General features: G+C 37.1%; 2 protein-coding genes across 5 annotated transcripts; one reads left to right on the forward strand and one right to left on the reverse strand.

The window, feature by feature from the left end:
• The first annotated feature begins 1,005 nt into the window (after window positions 1–1,005).
• Window positions 1,006–11,480, forward strand: LOC117325356 (mRNA export factor-like). Of its 3 annotated transcripts, none has more exons than XM_033881516.1 (11): window positions 1,006–1,030; window positions 2,924–3,023; window positions 5,234–5,329; window positions 5,611–5,703; window positions 5,991–6,077; window positions 6,467–6,553; window positions 7,164–7,235; window positions 7,464–7,571; window positions 8,289–8,468; window positions 8,656–8,850; window positions 9,807–11,480. In XM_033881516.1, exons 2-11 carry the CDS (start codon window positions 2,949–2,951, stop codon window positions 9,894–9,896), a joined length of 1,083 nt encoding a protein of 360 aa, XP_033737407.1. In that variant the 5' UTR covers window positions 1,006–1,030; window positions 2,924–2,948; the 3' UTR covers window positions 9,897–11,480. The 3 variants fall into 3 exon arrangements, with proteins under 3 accessions (XP_033737407.1, XP_033737405.1, XP_033737406.1); XM_033881514.1 differs by having other exon boundaries at window positions 1,017–1,073; XM_033881515.1 differs by lacking the exon at window positions 1,006–1,030 and adding an exon at window positions 1,100–1,124.
• Window positions 11,481–11,565: 85 nt separating this feature from the next.
• LOC117325358 (regucalcin-like) lies at window positions 11,566–17,811 on the reverse strand. Of its 2 annotated transcripts, none has more exons than XM_033881518.1 (6): window positions 17,632–17,811; window positions 17,252–17,427; window positions 16,249–16,431; window positions 15,778–15,993; window positions 12,796–12,939; window positions 11,566–12,067 (listed from the first exon to the last, which is right to left on the reverse strand). In XM_033881518.1, exons 2-6 carry the CDS (start codon window positions 17,406–17,408, stop codon window positions 11,862–11,864), a joined length of 906 nt encoding a protein of 301 aa, XP_033737409.1. In that variant the 5' UTR covers window positions 17,409–17,427; window positions 17,632–17,811; the 3' UTR covers window positions 11,566–11,861. The 2 variants fall into 2 exon arrangements, with proteins under 2 accessions (XP_033737409.1, XP_033737408.1); XM_033881517.1 differs by having other exon boundaries at window positions 17,665–17,810.
• Between the last annotated feature and the right edge of the window lie 3,448 nt (window positions 17,812–21,259).

The following is a 21,259-nucleotide window of genomic DNA, read 5'->3' on the forward strand; positions in this document are numbered from 1 at the left end:
CTGATGTCTTTTTTCAAGTTCACAAACTCCTACGTCTTCCATGAGGGTGTGGTTCATTTTATCTATATTTGAATTCCCCACGCGCATCATTTCGCATTTTTCTGGTGAAAACGGAGTTGCCAGACATCGAACCACGTTTGTAGGCGTTTCCTTACGGTCTCCCCTTTTTTTTTAAAATTGCCTGGTACTTAATGATTTTGAAATATCAATAATAGCGGCTTATATATGACATCGCTTGTTTCTTTTAAAACTCTTGGGCGAATCATATCTGGTCCTGGAGATTTTGAGGTTTTCGACTTAAATAGTTTTGTTCGCACTTTTTCCGGAGAAATATCGAGTCTGGTAAAAGGTTCCACATTTAGTTTCTCCATATCGAGCATTGCTTTGTCTGATTCTCAGGTATTAAAACTGGAAAGTAGACCGCGAGAACATTAGGCTTTTCAAGATCAGATACAGTTATGTCTTCCTTATTTGGTTCAGCGTAAAGATTATAAATGATTGCCTTTGTTGAGGTTTTAGATTTTGCGTATGGCCATAATTAGTTTTTATTTATATATATATATCCTTTGCTGTGTCTCTATATTCACTATTCCCGCAATATTACAACGGTCGGCCGAGGCCACAGTCGAGGACAATTGAAATGTAATACCAATAATTGTACCTATAGATTTTTTTTATCATTTCCTCTGAACTGCATATAGTGATTCAAATAATTTCAATTTACTTATTTATTCAATTGATTACATTTTACTAATATGTATAAATAATAATATTTCAACATTGTCATTTGGGAAATAGGCTTTTTTTAAATACTGTTGACTCTGCGCTTGTTTCAGGCATTGTCTGCTTTCATATTTTACTGCCCTTGCCTCTTTAATGATAGCCGCTGATGGTCTTGCATCCTTAAAAATTATGTAGTTAAGCGTTGTACTGACTATGACGTTTCAAACATTTCTGAGATAGAGATTAAGCCTAATGAATGCAGTCGTAATCGTCTTCATATAGCCGAAGTGTTACAGTGCGCGAAATGGTAATATTAATTGCGTTTACAATATTTGCCGAGGGAAGAAAAAGTGAGACACGCATTTCAATTCTTGCATGATCACATTTAAATTAGTAACGATGTTCGTATTACCACTGCCAGTAAGATTGTCGAATGCAATTAACTTTCTGTGTACTGTACATGTTTGTTGTTATATCCATTTTAACAGGAACCAAGTCTATATTGAGTTTATTCTGAGAACGGAAATCCCCTTGTCTATTTCTGTCTCCTGTCTTTTTGTTTTTAAGTGCGTAGATTCACTTGTAAATGTAGACAAACTCGTGTTTATGTAAATTTTTATGTCAGAGTACAACAGTGACCTAACTATTATCATGAGATTGTGGGAATAACATAAATGATTATGGTGTGATGATTAATAAATGAGATCGGTCGTACATGCATGATATGCGTGCAATACACCGGTAAATATGTAGTCTAGCCTATGTCCCATCTCATATATCACATCATTTATAATTAACCCTGTGGTCCCACTGATAGCCAGCTGCAGGAAGTCAAATATGACTGGGCTTATCAGCGCACAACTGTGTTGGGGTATAAAGTTTTACTCTGATTGCGTCCATCACGCCACTGCAGTACATGTAGTTAGTTTATTTTAACAAGTCTTTTTAGGCCTACTTTTAAAGGAATAGTGCTGCAATTCTTCTAACTACCATTTCTATTACTCTGAGGTCTCGTGTTCATATATTGCCAAGAATTGATATAAGTAAATTGTTTGATAACATTTGGGACTTGTAATATAGGTTCTCCATTTTGAATTTTATTGTTACTTTGAAAAAATGCTTAAAAATCAAATTGTTTTTTTGTAAAAAAAAACAACTTTTCCATTGCATAATAAACTATAAATCGGCAAAAGTTCCGGCCTATCACAAGGAGACTTAACAAGAAAATACCGCAGCCTCCCAAAACACACATATGCGCTCAACACACGCATGCATGTCGCATGCACAGGAGCTCGAGGCCATCTTAAATGACCTTAGCTATTAATAGGACGTTAAACAAAATAAACCAAACCAAACTTTTCATTGCATAAAATCTTTAGTTTAAGATTGATTTTCACAAATCCTTTTCGATTAACTTTCAAGGGGCTTATAACAGACATTGTATTTTTTTTATTGAATGTATATAGACCTATAATAAGTTACTTTTCATAAATATTATTATCCAATGTGGACTGCAAATGCTTGTAGACTAATATAATATCAAATTGAAATCAAACTGGAGAACAAATATTTAGTAATAAGCTCTACTGGTCCAAAGACCCACGCGGCTTATGCCGTGGCACAGTGTCCATCATCCGTAATTTTTTTTCTACTTGTCATGAACTTCTGAGCATGCACAGGTTTAAGCCAAATTTGATGTGGAGCATCCTTGGGTGAAGGGGAACCAATTCCGTGTTAATGGGTACTAGTGGGCCTGGTACCTGAAGGGTGGGGCTTGCCAGGGGAAATGCATCAAATTTATTAAAATCCTTTTACCTTTCTGTGAATGAAAGGAACATATATTTGGTCTGAAGCATCTTTGGGTGAAGAAGAACCAAATTTGTATAAATAGTGGGTTGGCCCCTAGGGGCCTGAGAGGCCAGACACAATCGGGGAAATATAGCAATTATTTCCTTAAACTAAAATCATTCTTCTCTAGGAACAGAAGGATTTGGTCTGATGCATCTTAACAAGATTTTCAGCTTCAATATCTTTTGTTATGTTATTACTACAAATTGTGTAAGTGCAAGTCATGTGGTCATAAAATTAAAGGCACAATTAATTAAGTGCAAGTCATGTTGTGATAGCAGGTACTTAAGTGCCAGTATGGACAGGCAAGTACCCGTACAATAATAATCAATTATGATTTTTTTATTTTCAGTAATTGACCTGAGTAAAACCTGAAAATGAGCATATTTGGGGCAAATAATTCATTTGGCAATACAGCTTCCACCAATTCCAATGCAATGAAGGATATTGAGGTCAGTATAATAAAAGAACATGCGGTATACATAATGGTACAGGGATTGTTTTGTATAGGATTAGACATTATTATTAATTGCATGTTGTGTATTACATGATGCTTCATACATGTATGTATGGTAGTACACTCTACAGCGTGTCTGAATTATTATTCAGGTTTTGTTTTGTTACATTTACATGGTTGAAGTAACATCAGAAATTGATATTAAAACTAAAGAATAACATTGTTCCATCAACACTACACAGAAACTTGAAAGGAATAAGAGACACAAGAATATGTGTCCTTCAAATAAAATCTTATAACAACAAGAAGAATATGCCACTGTAAACAAAATTGATTTCTTACTCCTTATAAGGTAATGTATCTTCTGGCAAGGATTATTCACACTTATTTATTTTACATTCATACTTAAGTTCTATCTGCTGATTACTGTAAATCACTTCAATTTCACAAAGTTTTATTTTGCGAACTTACACTTACCTTTTCAAAGATTACAAATACATGATTTCGCAAGTGCTGATCTATAAATTACTTTTAAATCACAAATGATTAGCTGTAATAGTCATTGACTCTGCAGGAAAGACGCTTATATCGGTAGCAATATCTTGGCTGCCATATATACAAAGGTGTTATTTTCATACAGAAATTAATTTGAAGATTTATAATTACTCTCATTTAACATAATGATACGAAAATAAATTCCCCATGAAATATAAGGGATTTACAGTACTTGTTTCTACAGATATTCTTGGACAGATGGTCCTGATGTAGGATTCCCTATCTAGTGTACCTTATCAAGGAGAAGCAAACCTGTTGCCCTGGCTAATGTATCTGATAGGACTGAGAATCAAACCCCTGTCGTCTTGGTGATATCCAGCTCTCTAGTGTACCTATATATGTCTGATAGGAGAATCAAACCCCTGTCGTCTTGGTGATGTCCTATCTAGTGTACCTATATATGTCTGATAGGAGAATCAAACCCTGTCATCTTGGTGATGTCCTATCTACTGTACCTACTACCTATATATGTCTGATAGGAGAATCAAACCCCTGTCATCTTGGTGATGTCCTGTCTAGTGTGCTTATATATGTCTGATAGGAGAATCAAACCCCTGTTGTCTTGGTGATGTCCTATCTAGTGTGCTTATATATGTCTGATAGGAGAATCAAACCCCTGTCATCTTGGTGATGTCCTGTCTAGTGTACCTATATATGTCTGATAGGATAATCAAACCCCTGTCGTCTTGGTGATGTCCTATCTATAGCTAGTGTACCTATGTATGTCTGATAGGAGAATCAAACCCTGTCATCTTGGTGATGTCCTATCTAGTGTACCTATATATGTCTGATAGGAGAATCAAACCCCTGTTGTCTTGGTGATGTCCTATCTAGTGTACCTATATATGTCTGATAGGAGAATCAAACCCCTGTCATCTTGGTGATGTCCTGTCTAGTGTACCTATATATGTCTGATAGGATAATCAAACCCCTGTCGTCTTGGTGATGTCCTATCTATAGCTAGTGTACCTATGTATGTCTGATAGGAGAATCAAACCCTGTCATCTTGGTGATGTCCTATCTACTGTACCTACTACCTATATATGTCCGATAGGAGAATCAAACCCCTGTCATCTTGGTGATGTCCTGTCTAGTGTACCTATATATGTCTGATAGGATAATCAAACCCCTGTCGTCTTGGTGATTTCCTATCTATAGCTAGTGTACCTATATATGTCTGATAGGAGAATCAAACCCCTGTTGTCTTGGTGATGTCCTATCTAGTGTGCCTATATATGTCTGATAGGAGAATCAAACCCCTGTTGTCTTGGTGATGTCCTATCTAGTGTACCTATATATGTCTGATAGGAGAATCAAACCCCTGTTGTCTTGGTGATGTCCTGTCTAGTGTACCTATATATGTCTGATAGGAGAATCAAACCCCTGTTGTCTTGGTGATGTCCTGTCTAGTGTACCTATATATGTCTGATAGGAGAATCAAATCCCTGTCGTCTTGGTGATGTCCTATCTATAGCTAGTGTACCTATATATGTCTGATAGGAGAATCAAACCCCTGTTGTCTTGGCAATAGGTATAGGCTACAATATCCACCTTACTACTCCACTGCTATTAATCAACGTTCAAATTTCCAAAATCTTTGAGAGGAATACAGACAAAGAAAAATCTAAATCACAACCATTTATTTTACAGGTCGCATCACCTCCTGATGACAGCGTCAGCTGTCTTAAGTTCAGTCCAGGGACAATGGTTCAGACCTTCCTTGTAGCAGGTAGCTGGGATAACAATGTAAGGATGATTATTTATATTCATTGAAGTTCAATAGTGGAGTTCTATTTTTGGCCTATATATTTTTTTTTAATTTAATTGGTCCATATTTGTGTGATTTCTGTGGGTTATTTAATTGGTACATGTGATTTCTGTGGGTTATTTAATTGGTCCATGTGATTTCTGTGGGTTATTTAATTGGTCCATGTGATTTCTGTGGGTTATTTAATTGGTCCATATGCATATTTGTGTGATTTATGTGCTTTATTTAATTGGTCCATGTAATTTCTCTGGGTTATTAGATTCGGTGTTGGGAGGTGCAGCAGACCGGACAGACAGTCCCTAAGGCCCAGCAGACACACCAGGGACCAATCCTTGACTGTGACTGGAGTGATGTAAGTGACTCCATACCTGTACATACAGGTTACCTTGGAGCAGTACAGCTGATTTGGATATGATAAATGGGCATGCTTTAGCAGTATCTGCTATTAAATATTATTTAGTGTTTTTCATGCAGACAGATTGCTGGAAATTAGGATCATGTTATTAACATTTGTTAAACTGAAAGCTACATCTTGGTACCACACTGTGGACATTTGTAAACAGCAGAACTTCTTTTGATTTAAACTGATATTAATTAATTTACAGGATGTGATTTAAACTGATATTAATTGATTTACAGGATGGAACAAAAGTATTCACAGCTTCATGTGACAAGACAGCAAAAATGTGGGATTTGAATAGTAACCAGGCCATACAGATTGCACAGGTATTAGACTGTTCTCTGTACAAGTCATTTTCAGATTTCCCTATTTTCTGTTTATTTCAGTATACATGTACTGCCTAACTTTCCCTACTTCCTGATTATTTCAGTGTTGTTATGTACAGGTTATTTCGTTCATTGGTGTTAGTATAGTTTTAATATTTCTATGTTTAAAGCCAAGGCAGTTCTTGATTTGAATCTGAGTAAAGATTACTGTTGTTTTGATATTTCTTACTGCATTAGAAATAAGTTTTAAAAAAAGATGTCTTATTGAATTATCTCTCTACTTTGTACAATTATATGAAGCAAAATAAACTTTCTTAAGACTGGACTGATTTAATTTGATGGCTTATTTAAACCAGTTTTCCCATCATTGATAAATTATTCTCTTGCAGCATGATGCCCCCATCAAAACTATCCATCACATCAAGGCACCCAACTACAGCTGTGTAATGACAGGCAGCTGGGACAAAACTCTAAAGGTAAAACATTAAACTCAAACATACACCCAACTAACCTGTGTATTGTTGGACAGCTGGAACAAACCTCTCAAGGTAAAACATTAAACTCAAACATACACCCAACTAACCTGTGTATTGTTGGACAGCTAGAACAAACCTCTCAAGGTAAAACATTAAACTCAAACATACACCCAAGCTAGAACAAACCTCTCAAGGTAAAACATTAAACTCAAACATACACCCAACTAACCTGTGTATTGATTGACAGCTGGGACAAACCTCTCAAGGTAAAAGATTTAACTCCGATTTTGGTGAAATTTTGTCAGCATGTACAATATACGAAGAATAAGGCTGAAGTTTGGGTTGTGTGAAATTGTGATTCATGTAATTTTAAATGATAAGATATGTTGAAGAATCAGACTGAATTTCCTATTTTATTTAAGATTAAATATGTATGTAATTCCTGGTTGACAGTGTAAATATGTATGTAATTCCTGGTTGACAGTGTTTGCAGTAAAATCTGATACTGACAGAGAGTTCATATGCTGTGTGTCATTAGTTACATGTGAAATCTTTTCTAGTATCATATACATGTATATGATTATTATATTAAAACATTTTACTCCTGCAGTTTTGGGACACCCGACAGCCTACTCCTATTGACTCGATACAGTTACCAGAGAGATGCTACTGTGCTGATGTGGTAAGTTATCTAACACTGGTGCCAACCTTTATATAAATTACACTGTGACACAAAAGGCAGTAGCAAAAACATGATTATTTGTTTTTCATCATTTGGTAATTATTCACAAATTCTCATTTGTCTTAAACTCCAACAAATGAAGTCATTAGGTAGTCCTGACTATTAAGAAGACATTTTAAAACTAAGTTTGATGATTTGGAGCTAACAGAGTCTGATCTTTTCCAACAGAAATACCCAATGGCTGTGGTTGGAACTGCTGAGAGAGGGCTTATTGTTTACCAGCTAGAGAACAGACCTCAAGAATTCAGCCGCATCGAGTCACCATTGAAATTTCAGGTAGTCATGATTCATGTCCCTTCCTCATTTAGTAGAGGACAAAGAAATTTATAATCATGTCCCTGCCTCTTTAAGTGGAGGGCAAAGAAGTTTTTAATCCTAACCCTTCCTCATTTAGTAGAGGGCAAAGGAGTTTATAATATGTTCCTACCATATTTAGAGGGCATAGAAATTTATAATCATGTCCCTACCTCATTTAATGGAGGGCAAAGAAATTTATAATTATGTCCCTACCATATTTAGAGGGCACAGACATGTATAATCATGTCCCTACCTCATTTAGTTGAGGGCATAGAAATTATAATTATGTCCACACCATATTTGGAGGGCATAGAAATTATAATTATTTCCACACCATATTTAGAGGGTATAGAAATTATAATCATGTCCCTACCTTATTTAGAGGGCATAGAAATGTTTAATCGTGTCCCATAGGGACTTGTCAATTTTTTTTTTGCACTTTTGAACTCTTCATTCACCTGTGTTTTACTCCAGCTAGAAATCTTATTGTAAACAGACATACATTTTTATTTTTAAATCTTAAGTTCTATCATGAAGTTGTATTGTGTTGAATGTATTGATCAATGATTTATTGAATTATCCACACAATAGATTAAAATTCTTATAAAAATCAGTACAGAACTAAGTTTTACTGATACATATACGTTGTGTAATTGGCTGTAACAGACAGTTCAAAATATTTTGCTTTCTTTATAGCATCGATGTTTGAGTATTTTTGCCGACAAGAAAACAAATGCTCCTACAGGATTTGCCTTGGGAAGCATTGAGGGAAGGGTAGCAATACATTACATCAACCCGACAAGTCCTAAAGATAACTTCACCTTCAAATGTCACCGGTCCAATGGAACCACCAACGGCATGCAGGATATTTACACGGTAAGGACAGCTGTCACAAAATGTATGTAGTCAAAGGAAAAGCTACAGTACAGAGAAACAGTGTGGAGTTAACTATGGTACAGTCTAACAGGCTCTGTCAAACTACAGTACTAGTGTTAATCTGAATTTAAAGTTGAACTTCATATTTATTATCAATATTCTCTTTTAAATGTTTTTATTGTTTCAGGTGAATGACATTTCATTCCATCCTACCCACGGCACACTGGCGACGGTTGGATCCGATTGTAGATTTAGTTTCTGGGACAAAGATGCACGTACAAAACTCAAGACTTCTGAACAGTTTGATCAGCCATTAACTGCTTGTAACTTCAATGCACAGGGGAATGTGTTTGCCTATGCAACAAGTTACGACTGGTCAAAGGTACAGCTCCATTCTCGCTCTAGTTACTTTAATCAAGGGGTATAACTCTAGTCACTTTAATGCCATATAATATAAATTATTTGGTTCTCAGGCCAATTTTTGAAAAAATATAGAGGAGGGAGTGAGGTATTATTTTTAATCATTTTATTGGACACAAAACAGATAAGGGTGTTTTTTTTTTTTTTCATTCACACCAAATGAAATGTTTTATCAAAAGGGTGTTGTTTTTTTTTTTTTCATTCACACCAAATGAAATGTTTTATCAAAAATGCTTTGACGCAACTTCTGTGGTCATCAATTTCATCAAAAAACTGCAAAATTTTCACAAAAACGAAACATGGCATTCTTTCAGTTTGTCTGGAAATGTCTATGTCCCATCTTCTATCCAATGTGTCACCAAGTATTTCCATGGCAGTAATATTGTTGATCCTTTCTGAATCTGCACGCTGTGTGTGCACAGATATCAAAGCCATCGTCCGCGTGGAGATAGTCAGCTATTTGTATCAACTAGCTAGGCCTATTCATCTCTTGTAACTGCTTTTCGTTCAAACGCTCAAAATATTGGCAACTAAAGTATGAACCAGAATGCAGAACAATTTTTCCAGAGTTAAGGGATGCATTAGGGCAATTTTATTTTATTGTTTTTGCAATAAAATTGGTAATGCGGATACATTTTTTGGGATGTGCGCAGGCCTGAGAACTAATTTATAAATATTTTTAAGCCCTAATCAAGAAGCGTTAATTTTTATGAACTATTCAGTTTAATATGTGATTTCACCTTTTGATTAAAAAAAATTGATAAATATACAATATATACAATAAGTAATAAGTTGTAATTCAGAATTTTTTTCATAGCTTAATAACCCTATAGTACATAATTTCTAAGCAATTGACTTTGCTCCAAGTCCCCTGTGAATGCGTCTAGTCATACTGGTATGTCTCTTGTTTATTTCCAGGGCCATGAGGGATTTGATCCACAGAAGAAACCTCATATCTTTTTGCGGCCAGGATTTGATGACCTTAAGCCCAGCATGAAGAAATCATAAGGATAATTGTGTATGAAGTAAATGAAACCTTGACATTTGTTGGCATAAAGACACTTCATTAAGGATTTAAATTTTACGAAGTGCTGTTGTGCAGACATTATGATTTGTATGTACATGTATGTACTTTTGTATGTATATACCTGGTATATGTGAATGGAATTTCCAGATTTACTTTTCAATTATTCTTTTTGAAAGCATCATGAATATGAATTCTTTGGTAAATTATCTGTTAAAATTGTAAAAATCACTCGCTATATTCGTCACAGAAAAAAACCAATGCAATACATATAGGAGCACAAAAAAAACAACATTTGTTTAATAAATGTCATTTTTGTCTTGCCTGTGATTAATTTCTAAAAATGAGATTATGATGTTAATTTTTGGCAACAAAGGTGTAAGCATTGTCAATACAATTTGTATTTCACTGTGAAGTCTTGTATTTAGATCCCTTGCTGAAAAGTTTATGTCCAACTTTACCCAAACTTGGTATATAGTTCAATCACATTTACTGAGTATCATCCAAAATATATGGTCCAGTGACTCTGAAAATGAGTGATGCTGGGAATGTAGACTTAGTTTGTGTTGAGCACAGTAACTGTATAATTACTGTCAGTTTCATTTCAACCAAACTTTGAATATAGTTGTATTGTAGTATGGGTCAACATTCCCAATATATTTAAAATGTGAATTTCATTTTTTTTTGGTTTTGGAAATAATCAAGAAATTTTAGTGAATTTTGGAGTTTACTTTTAATACTGACAAAGCAGGACAGGCAAAGCATAAGATTACCTGTAATTCTTGTTGTTTGTACTCTAGAAGCTTCATAACTTTGGTATTTTAAATTATATTGTGCTATTTACAGAAATTTTAGAAGCTGAATGATATGTTGTATGATCTGTAAAACTGAGAATTCCAAGTATTTTCATTACAAACCCAAGAACATGGCTCTCAAGACCTAACTACAATCTCACTCCTTTAATCAGGAAAAACGTATTAGCTGCATTTAAGAGATTTGCTCTCTGTTTGTTATAAATATAGATATACATCGTGTAGTAATATCAGTAAGACAAGTACAAACAATTTACATGTCTGTACTGTAGTCATTACTACATGACCAACTATCTATTTTTAATAGTACATCCAGCAATCATTGTTAGAATAAAGTACCTATATTGGACCATACTGTCGGTATTACTTACTAGACCATAAATATATAAACAAAACAAAAAATCAAACCAGCAGATAATCACAATTTGTATCTCATAAACCAATATATATTCCTGCCAACTGATATTGGTAAGGACACTCCGGATGGGGAGCTGCTTTCTTGGTCTAGTCCGGTTATCGTGTATGTGTTTGTAAATATATTTGCCATTTCACATAAGTCTATTGAACATGTTTAATCTTTATAATTGACATGGATACCAGTGATTACAACAATTGTACAAGTTTACAATACAATATCTGTATATATATATATATACTGCAGGTGTTTCTGTGCTGTTTTCTGCAAGTTGTTTATCAATGTATATATTGTACACTGTACTTGTGGATATATTATTGATTAAACAATTAAGTAACATGTATATGGATATTGATTATTATTTAGACTAAAGGTAAGCCTTTCACACAAGGATAAAGCTTAATATGAAAAAATAATACAACAGTGGACAGGTACAAGTAAAATTTAATTTCAACACATATTGCTAGTGTACATAGCTTATAGCATTGTTTGTAGCATTGTGTATGTTTCTAAAGTTCATTTCTTATTTCTTAAAACTAATGTCATTTACTGGCAGTGATTTATCGGTTTACAATTGATAGGATGACTTGTTGGTTTTCTTTTTAATTTAATTGATTATTTAGTTATTACACATTGTACAGCATTGTCTTTAACTTGGATACACATTATTATTGAAATTAAATTTAAAGAATTAAGTGACAATCCATTTTATTCTGACATTATTAACCTTCATATACAGATGCAGGATAACCTTTGACCCCTAACCCTGTGACCTTAAAAATTGAACCAGACAGAGGATATTTCTCCAGTTCCTCCTCAGACGCGCCCGTACGTCCACAGGTGACATACAGTTCATCCAGGTTTTTCCCACCGAAGCAGCATGACGTCGTCCTTAGTGCCGGGAATTCAATCGTTCTCAGTTCTTCCCCTGTAATTAGATGGAAGCAGTAGACCAGCATTATAATATTTTAACAAAAAATGAACAACATTATATACATATCAATAACTTTTAAAGGTACTTCACTATGTACATCTCTGACAAAGCAATGATGATGAGTTACCAAAAATTGACTGTTATATTTGTGTACAAGATCAAAAAGTAACACCCTATTAACACCTTCCAAGAGTTTTAGCTTCTCTCCTTTTCAATTTAAAATGGGCAAATAATAAACTGCATCATGATGAAATTTTAATCTGCACTCTCTCTGTTTTGTATGTAATTATCGGTCTTATACGCTATCATTATTACAAAATTAATGTAGATACATGTATATTGCTATATTGTGGTTGCCATTTCATTTTTGTGTGAAGCAGAGACACTGTAGACATTGTAACGTCTTTATGGGTCTGTCCCATTGGCCATTTCTTGCCTGGGGATATACATGTACGCCCAATGGAAACTATCAGCAGGCCTTGGGAGAATTCTTAATATGCTCAATGCTTATATACAAATTTTCCTTGATCTGTTCCAAAATGTACCACTCATATAAAAATGACACTATACTAATCTTGTGAAATTGAAATAATTTTGTACTTGGGTGTTGCAAATTGAATGCTCTGGAAAAACAAAAATGTGAAAGTGATCCTGGTTAAGTGACATGATATCTTACTATGATTTGGGAAGTAAGCTAGGCCAGTACTTGTGTACCTACTTACCAGTCTGAGGGTCGAATCGAACCACTTTCCCAACTCTGTAGCAGGCCACCCAGATTTTACCCTCTGTGTCTATAGCCATTCCATCGGGGAACCCAAGTCGGTCGATTGTTCCCTCTCCAAAATCCACCACGGTCCGCTGGTTACCTAACAATATTATTTACGAAATACAAGTGGGGACCGAGATACTATACATTTTTCATGATTAATATTTTTTCATTTACATTATATAAATTATTTTTGCAAAGTGGTCAGGTTTGATCTTTTTCTTACTGATGACCATCAAAATATAATCAGCAGAGAAAGGACTGTATTTTGCCATACTATTGTGTAAATATGAGCTAAATCAGTTGTGGGATTTGGTGATACATGCATAGTACATGTATCTTGTACACAAACGTTTTATTTCAAATAAAATATATGACCTTTGTCACTTCAATCGTGTGGTCTGAATACATATAAAATCTGATGAGGTGTTCATGAGATATATCATGTACACAACCTGGTGCATGGATAAGATTGTTTTTTAGCTCACCTGCCGGAAGGACAAGTGAGATCGAGAGGCGGCCCAAAGACATGACCTTGTGCCTGTAGCATGCTGTGGTGAATGGCTAACAAGTAACAAATCAATGACCTGGAGTTACATTTAAGGTCACATTGATAGTGGGACCTACCGACCCTAATGAGATTGTGGGACCTTCAGAGCCTGGTACGTTTTTGGGATCTACTGGGCTTGGTTAGTTAGTGAGACCTATTGACTTAAATAGGTTTGTGGGACCTACTGATCCTAATGAGAGTAAGGGACCTTCTGGGTTAAGTTAGTTTGTGGGACTACTGACCCTTATGAGTTTGTGAGACCTTCTTGGCTTGGTAAGTTTATGGGACCTACTGATCCTAATAGGTTTGTGGGACCTACTGACCCTAATAGGTTTGTGGGACCTACTGACCCTAATAGGTTTGTGGGACCTACTGATCCTTATAGGTTTGTGGGACCTACTGACCCTAATAGGTTTGTGGGACCTACTGATCCTAATAGGTTTGTGGGACCTAAGGATCCCAATAGGTTTGTGAGACCTACTGATTCTAATAGGTTTGTGGGACCTACTGATCCTAATATGTTTATGGGACCTACTGATCCTAATAGGTTTGTGGGACCTACTGACCCTAATAGGTTTGTGGGACCTACTGACCCTAATAGGTTTGTGGGACCTACTGATCCTTATAGGTTTGTGGGACCTACTGACCCTAATAGGTTTGTGGGGCCTACTGATCCTAATAGGTTTGTGGGACCTAAGGATCCCAATAGGTTTGTGAGACCTACTGATTCTAATAGGTTTGTGGGACCTACTGATCCTAATATGTTTATGGGACCTACTGGTCCTAATAGGTTTGTGGGGCCTACTGGTCCTAATAGGTTTGTGGGACCTAAGGATCCCAATAGGTTTGTGGGACCTACTGATCCTAATAGGTTTGTGGGACCTACTGATCCTAATAGGTTTGTGGGACCTACTGACCCTAATAGGTTTGTGGGACCTACTGACCCTAATAGGTTTGTGGGACCTACTGATCCTAATATGTTTATGGGACCTACTGGTCCTAATAAGTTTGTGGGACCTACTGGTCCTAATAGGTTTGTGAGACCTACTGGTCCTAATAGGTTTGTGGGACCTACTTACCCTAATAGGTTTCTGGGACCTACTGATCCTAATAGGTTTGTGGGACCTACTTACCCTAATAGGTTTGTGGGACCTACTGATCCTAATAGGTTTGTGGGATATACTGATCCTAATAGGTTTGTGGGACCTACTGACCCTAATAGGTTTGTGGGACCTACTGATCCTAATAGGTTTGTGGGACCTACTGATCCTAATAGGTTTGTGGGACCTACTGACCCTAATAGGTTTGTGGGACCTACTGATCCTAATAGGTTTGTGGGACCTACTGATCCTAATAGGTTTGTGGGACATACTGACCCTTATAAGTTTGTGGGACCTACTGACCCTAATAGGTTTGTGGGACCTACTGATCCTAATAGGTTTGTGGGATATACTGATCCTAATAGGTTTGTGGGACCTACTGATCCTAATAGGTTTGTGGGACCTACTTACCCTAATAGGTTTGTGGGACCTACTGATCCTGATATGTTTGTGGGACATACTAATCCTAATAGGTTTGTGGGACATACAGACAATAGGTTTGTGGGACCTACTGACCCTAATAGATTTGTGGGACCTACTGATCCTAATAGGTTTGTGGGACCTACTGCCCCTTATAGGTTTGTGGGACCTACTGATCCCAATAGGTTTGTGGGGCATACTGATCCTAATAGGTTTGTGGGACCTACTGATCCTAATAGGTTTGTGGGACCTACTGACCCTAATAGGTTTGTGGGACCTACTGATCCTATTAGGTTTGTGGGACCTACTGATCCTAATAAGTTTGTGGGACATACTAATCCTAATAGGTTTGAAGGACATACAGACAATAGGTTTGTGGGAGCTACTGACCCTATTAGGTTTGTGGGACCTACTGATCCTAATAAGTTTGTAGGACCTACTGATCCTAATAGGTTTGTGGGACCTACTGATCCTTATAGGTTTGTGGGACCTACAAACCCTAATAGGTTTGTGGGACCTACTGACCCTAATAGGTTTGTGGGACCTACTGATCCTAATAGGTTTGTGGGACCTACTGATCCTTATAAGTTTGTGGGACCTACCGACCCTAATAGGTTTGTGGGACCTACAGACAATGGGTTTGTGGGACCTACTGATCCTAATAGTTTTGTAGGACCTACTGATCCTTATAGGTTTGTCGGACCTACTGATCCTAATAGTTTTGTGGGACCTACTGATCCTAATAGGTTTGTGGGACCTACTGATCCTAATAGGTTTGTGGGCCAGCTGATCCTTATAGGTTTGTGGGACTTACTGACCCTAATAGGTTTTTGGGACCTACTGATCCTTATAGGTTTGTGGGACTTACTGATATTGCCGGTGTTGATATCGTAGTCAAACCCGTACACCTTTCTGGGAAGCGAGTCAATGTAGTACATGGTACGGTTATCCTCCGTCCACGCAAGTCCGTTAGAGATATCAATCTTCTCAACATGTCTAACCAACTGTCCATCCAGACCTAGACAGAAAAGGGCGCCCTTCTCCCTCTCGGGGTTAGCCGGTACAGTCTCGTGTCCCATCGTACCTATCGTATCAAGTAATGGTTTCAGGATTATAATGAGCGGATAATGCAGACACCAAAGTGAAATATATTTCTCGAGTCCAGAGGATTTAGGTACATCACAGTTAAGAAACTTACATGTAGTTTACATTACAAAGCCGTACGTTACATATTCTGCGTATTTATTTTCAAAATAGATGAAAAGGCGACTTCCTGCTTTGAAATGGACATTTCAAAGGAAGCCATTTAATACCAAACTAATGCCGTTCGTGACATTACCTGCCCACAGCCTGCCTTTTGAGTCACATTTGCCATCATTGAACCTGTCATTTGAGCCGTTCGGAGCCACTTCGTGAAGGACTGTCACCTTTCCACTGTCCCAATCAAGATGGGCAAGCTTGCGGCCCATTCCTATGATGTAACCGCCTTTCCGACATGGTACCACGAGGCTGACCGGCTCATCTGAATCACATAACACATATATTGTACGTTTTGTTATAACTGAATGTAAATCAAGCTACCTAACTGCCTAAGGTCGGCATTAACGGAAGGACAGCTTGCCACGACGGCCCAGGATTTAAATTATAGAAAAAAACTGCTTGTCAGTGTCACAGGCGTCTGCATCTGGTTAGAATTAATTGAAGAAGAAAAAATCTATTAATGCCAACCAGAAGCAGACGCCTGTGGTCAAGTGATACTTTCTTATCTATTGTACATTCTTCACTGGCCATAATCACCATATCATACCGAAATGCCTGGCCTCATGTTGCCTGGCTACAGAAGTGTTAACGTACCGAAATGTTTGGCCTCCTGTTGTCCTGTTACAGATTTCTCAAACCGGAAGCGTTTACGAACCGAAATGTTTGGCCTCATGTTGTCCTGTTACAGATTTCTCAAACCGGAAGTGCTAACGTACCGAAATGTTTGGCCTCATGTTGTCCTGTTACATATTTCTCAAACCGGAAGCGTTTACGTACCGAAATGTTTGGCCTCCTGTTGTCCTGTTACAGATTTCTCAAACCGGAAGCGTTTACGTACCGAAATGTTTGGCCTCCTGTTGTCCTGTTACATATTTCTCAAACCGGAAGCGTTTACGTACCGAAATGTTTGGCCTCCTGTTGTCCTGTTACAGATTTCTCAAACCGGAAGTATTTACGTACCGAAATGTCTGGCCTCCTGTTGTCCTGTTACAGATTTCTCAAACCGGAAGCGTTTACGTTCCGAAATGTTTGGCTTCCTGTTGCCATTTTACAGATTTCTCAACCCGGAAGTGTTAACGTACCGAAATGTTTGGCCTCCTGTTGTCCTGTTACTGAGTTCCAGCGGATAACGCCACCGTTCAGTATGTCGACGTAAAGAAGGCTGCGAGTCGTGTCGTCCCAGTGGGGACCCTCCCCGGTTGTCTTGGCGCCGTTCTTGATGACCACTTCAACTGACATCTCGAGTTTTGTTCGTCAGCTACAAAATGTGCATATGGTGTCAATAATCGATCGATATGGTTTTGTTGGATAGTGTGCTAATCTGGCCTTTTCAGCCCCGGTCTTCTATCTATTCACTACATGCCCGATACATTATGGAACACAAATTAATTATGGTTGATTTTCATCACGTCACTTACTATGAGCATAAAACATTAGATTTACTATTACCAATGCTTATTACCTTGATCGTCCTCATGGAAAACAATGACCTTACCGTATTTAGCAGGAAGAGATGTACTATGTCAAACAGACTTCACCACCCTAGTCGGAGGTAATAGGTCACCGTCGCGAGATAACGACTACTTAGTACACTGCCTTGGTACAAACTCCACGCTAGTAAACATGTCGGACATTACAGTGTCACACTTAGTCTTATATACAGTGATGTTTTCCACACCACTGGTTATCATAGAAACGTGATGCTTCTGTTATGTCTGAAATTGCATTAAAAATGTGTTTTAAGTACCTATTTTGTATCGATGGTATACATGTAGACACCTGTTTATGAGATCTGCATTAGTTAGATGTAAGGACAGTTCTAAAACCATTAACAGAGTTAGGAATGAACTGTTCGAGATACATAGATTAACTACATGTATAGCTATTGTTAGATGTGTAACAGATGTGTGTTAACGTCGGCTAGGACACAATGGAGTCGAGTGTTGGCAGTCATCTTGTTAACTAACATATACTGCCATAAACATCAATTCTTGTAGGAGAGTGACATATATTCGTCAATAACAGAAATATACAGAAAGTTGTATGAAAGTCCAGTATTGTTTAGAAATGAGTTAGTGACATTGTGGAAACAAACAAACTTCACATTAGAACCATAAATTGGTTTAAAACATTTACTAGTACACTTATGGCATGTAAAACGAAAAAAGAAATCAACAAAAAAAAGGTAACCGGTTAATATCATTTTTGCGGGTTTGATAAATCCTTGTATCAACTTGTGAAATTGTGAAATACTGTACTTTCTAAGAAAAAAACGTAGAAATTTAAGCCGGTATAACGTAAAAAAAATGACCCGGGTAGAAAAAGTACGCAGGGTCATTTTTCTACGCAGAGAACGTACCCGGGAAGCTGTAGAAAAATGGCCCATGGTTGTTCAAAAATGACACATTTGTTTTTTTTTTGTTTTTTTTTGTTTGTTTGTTGGTGTGGGTTTTTTTTTGGTTTTTTTCTTCAGAATATCATATTATCAACCAGTGCGAGTAAAAGAACGTGCATCAAGGACAATTTTGGATTATTGATCATCACTCGCAACAACTTCGGGACATTTCGGTAATCTTCGGAAATCTTCGGGGAGTGAGTGCGACACTTACAATTCCGCAACGATTTATATAATGGTAGCGTTCATAGACATAGGCCTCGGCGATATAAACACTCCTCATGGTCAAAATGCTTCCCATCCAGATATTTACAAGTGTATGGTCGAGCTCCCTATTGGAATGTGAATACGCACCGACTGCACGTGCTGAACGACAGGACACGAATACATCTATCTTATTGGCGCGAAATTGTACGATTTAAGACAGCAAGATGACATGATGGATGGAATGAGGCTCTACCTTAAGACAGGAAAGTACCCCGAAAGAAGAAAATGTAGAAAATACTGTTTAGGAGGCGATAATGAAACGCTATATAAAATACCGGAGGGCAAACGATTGAGAGTCGTAAATAAGGAGGGTATCTCAAAAGTTATCAAGAATGTGTATGTGGAACAAGGAGGCTACCCGTCGACAAGATCAGAGAACCCAGTACCTACATTGATTTGTCGCCATAAAATCACATTTTACCGCTTAATACCGACACTATCATAAAACCATTACTTGAATTATATCGCGCAACTCTTATAAAGATGTGGAAATCATATTCTACAAACATGAAATACAGATATATTTGAAGAAATTGCGAGCAGGCATAGCGAATTCAGCATATGTATTCAGAAGGGAATTGCACTAAATATTTCAGACAGTTAAGTCACCGAAACATTCCCTTAACCCGTGTACATTATTTTAAGTGAAATAGATAGTTTAGAAAAAATATATCACCCTGTCGCGTCGGTGCCGACATCCCATATCCCACAATACCGCATCCCAATTGTAAAGCTGCACACGATGCATTCGATACTCGTGTTCAATATAGAGACGAGACACGTGATTTTAGTTTGACTTGTGCTACAAAATAAACAGCATTTACTCTATTTTTCTTTAAGTTTTCAGGAAATCGTTATTTGCTTACATTAACAGAGTATTTAACTAAGTGGATTGATGTAAAATCCATCAAGGACAAATCATCCGAAACTGTCCCCCAGCATGTTGTGGAGGTCACTTGTACGCATGGTGTCCCAACACAATTATTACTGACCAAGGTGGCGAGTTTTGAAACACAATTAACCGTGTAACATGATGAAAATCAACCGATAAAAGCATAAGTCAATAGCCCAAGGATGCAAGTCGTAGGCACGTGAGGAACTGACATTGAGATTGATGCCATGGCCAGTCAATTGGAAACCATTACATGCGTGTATTCTCAGTACAGAAAACAAGAACGCAACAAACGCGACAGTGACCATGTTTCTGACAGGTACATTTATCTGTAAAATGTTTGTGCACGCCATGAACCTGTTCTCTCGGTGAAGTCTAACCATTTGTATTCGAGGGAGGTCTGGGAAATTACATCCCCAAAGTTTACTCTCTTCTGTCACAAACGTCTTTAGATGCCGCTTTAGTGAACACACACGAACATGTGACCACGCGATCTTCGTCCATGGTTTTACAGATGTCCAATACAATATTGGCGGAGGAGTCAGTATCAACAATATTGTTTCAAATGTGTTCAGCGTGCTCTACATAGAGGAAGCCTTTGACGAAGCGCTTCTTAAACCAACTAGATACAATCAAGAAGCATCAAATCCTAATGAGAAACACCGTCAATGATCTGTCCGTTAATGAATAAACCCCGTTAGTAGAACAATACATACAGGTAACAATAGCGAATTTACCCATGCGGTTAAATAAATGAATAACTGTTTTTAACCAATTTTGAGTCTTTTATATGAAGTCAAAAAATGTGTAAAGGACATCTCTATATAAAGGACAGATTGAAATCAAACCTATTTATTACAATTCATTATATAATCTATCTCTTTATAAAGGTTACCTGTCCAACTGGCTCTTTTGCTGTCCTTTTAATTGGGTGTCCTTGATAGACATGTTTTGTTTCCTTGACTGATGTAAGTAACCACAGGAATGAAATGGCTTTTATTATCGGATCAACTTTGAAAGTATCATGTATGTATGGATATCCGTTGCGGAGTAAATCTGAGCACTGGAATAGCTTGTCAACTCATATTAGGGCCAAAATATGTTTTTAATGTAATTCGAATTCACACACAGGGCACAAGATATTTGCAACGGAGGAAGTATTTCGAAAATGTAAGGTCATTATCTCAAAATAATTTTGGACTATGAAGTCGAAATTTCGACTTGGTTTTCCTGTATTTCGGTATAAGCTCTCGATATTCTTGTTTCCACATCGAAAAATTGAGGTAGAAATAAAACTGATGTAGCAAAATACGCCTCCGGAACACTAGCTGTAAGTATTATAGGCAAAACTAGTCGTTGAAGCTGAACTATATAAGAGCTTATAATAAAAGAGGTAATCGTGACCTTGCAAAGTCCTCCATTTTTACATAGATATATTGGCGACGTTTAAATAGTAAGCATCTTATCAACCATGTCGGTCTGATATACCTTGTCGAATTTGAAATAGAAGACACCACAGACCCTTCAGTTTCAGCA

The sequence above is a fragment of the Pecten maximus genome, chromosome 4 (genome assembly GCF_902652985.1).
Source record: "Pecten maximus chromosome 4, xPecMax1.1, whole genome shotgun sequence".
Classification (NCBI taxonomy): Eukaryota; Metazoa; Mollusca; class Bivalvia; order Pectinida; family Pectinidae; genus Pecten; species Pecten maximus.

Excerpts from the sequence above, each read along its gene's own strand:
- LOC117325356 (XM_033881516.1), top strand. The coding sequence starts at position 2,949 with ATGAGCATATTTGGGGCAAATAATTCATTTGGCAATACAGCTTCCACC. Across the intron at positions 6,078-6,466 it reads AGGCCATACAGATTGCACAG|CATGATGCCCCCATCAAAAC; the intron begins GTATTAGACTGT and ends ATTCTCTTGCAG. Across the intron at positions 8,469-8,655 it reads GCATGCAGGATATTTACACG|GTGAATGACATTTCATTCCA; the intron begins GTAAGGACAGCT and ends TTATTGTTTCAG.
- LOC117325358 (XM_033881518.1), bottom strand. The coding sequence starts at position 17,408 with ATGTCAGTTGAAGTGGTCATCAAGAACGGCGCCAAGACAACCGGGGAG. Across the intron at positions 12,940-15,777 it reads TATCAACACCGGCAATATCA|GTAACCAGCGGACCGTGGTG; the intron begins GTAAGTCCCACA and ends TAATATTGTTAG. Across the intron at positions 12,068-12,795 it reads TCGATTCGACCCTCAGACTG|GGGAAGAACTGAGAACGATT; the intron begins GTAAGTAGGTAC and ends ATCTAATTACAG.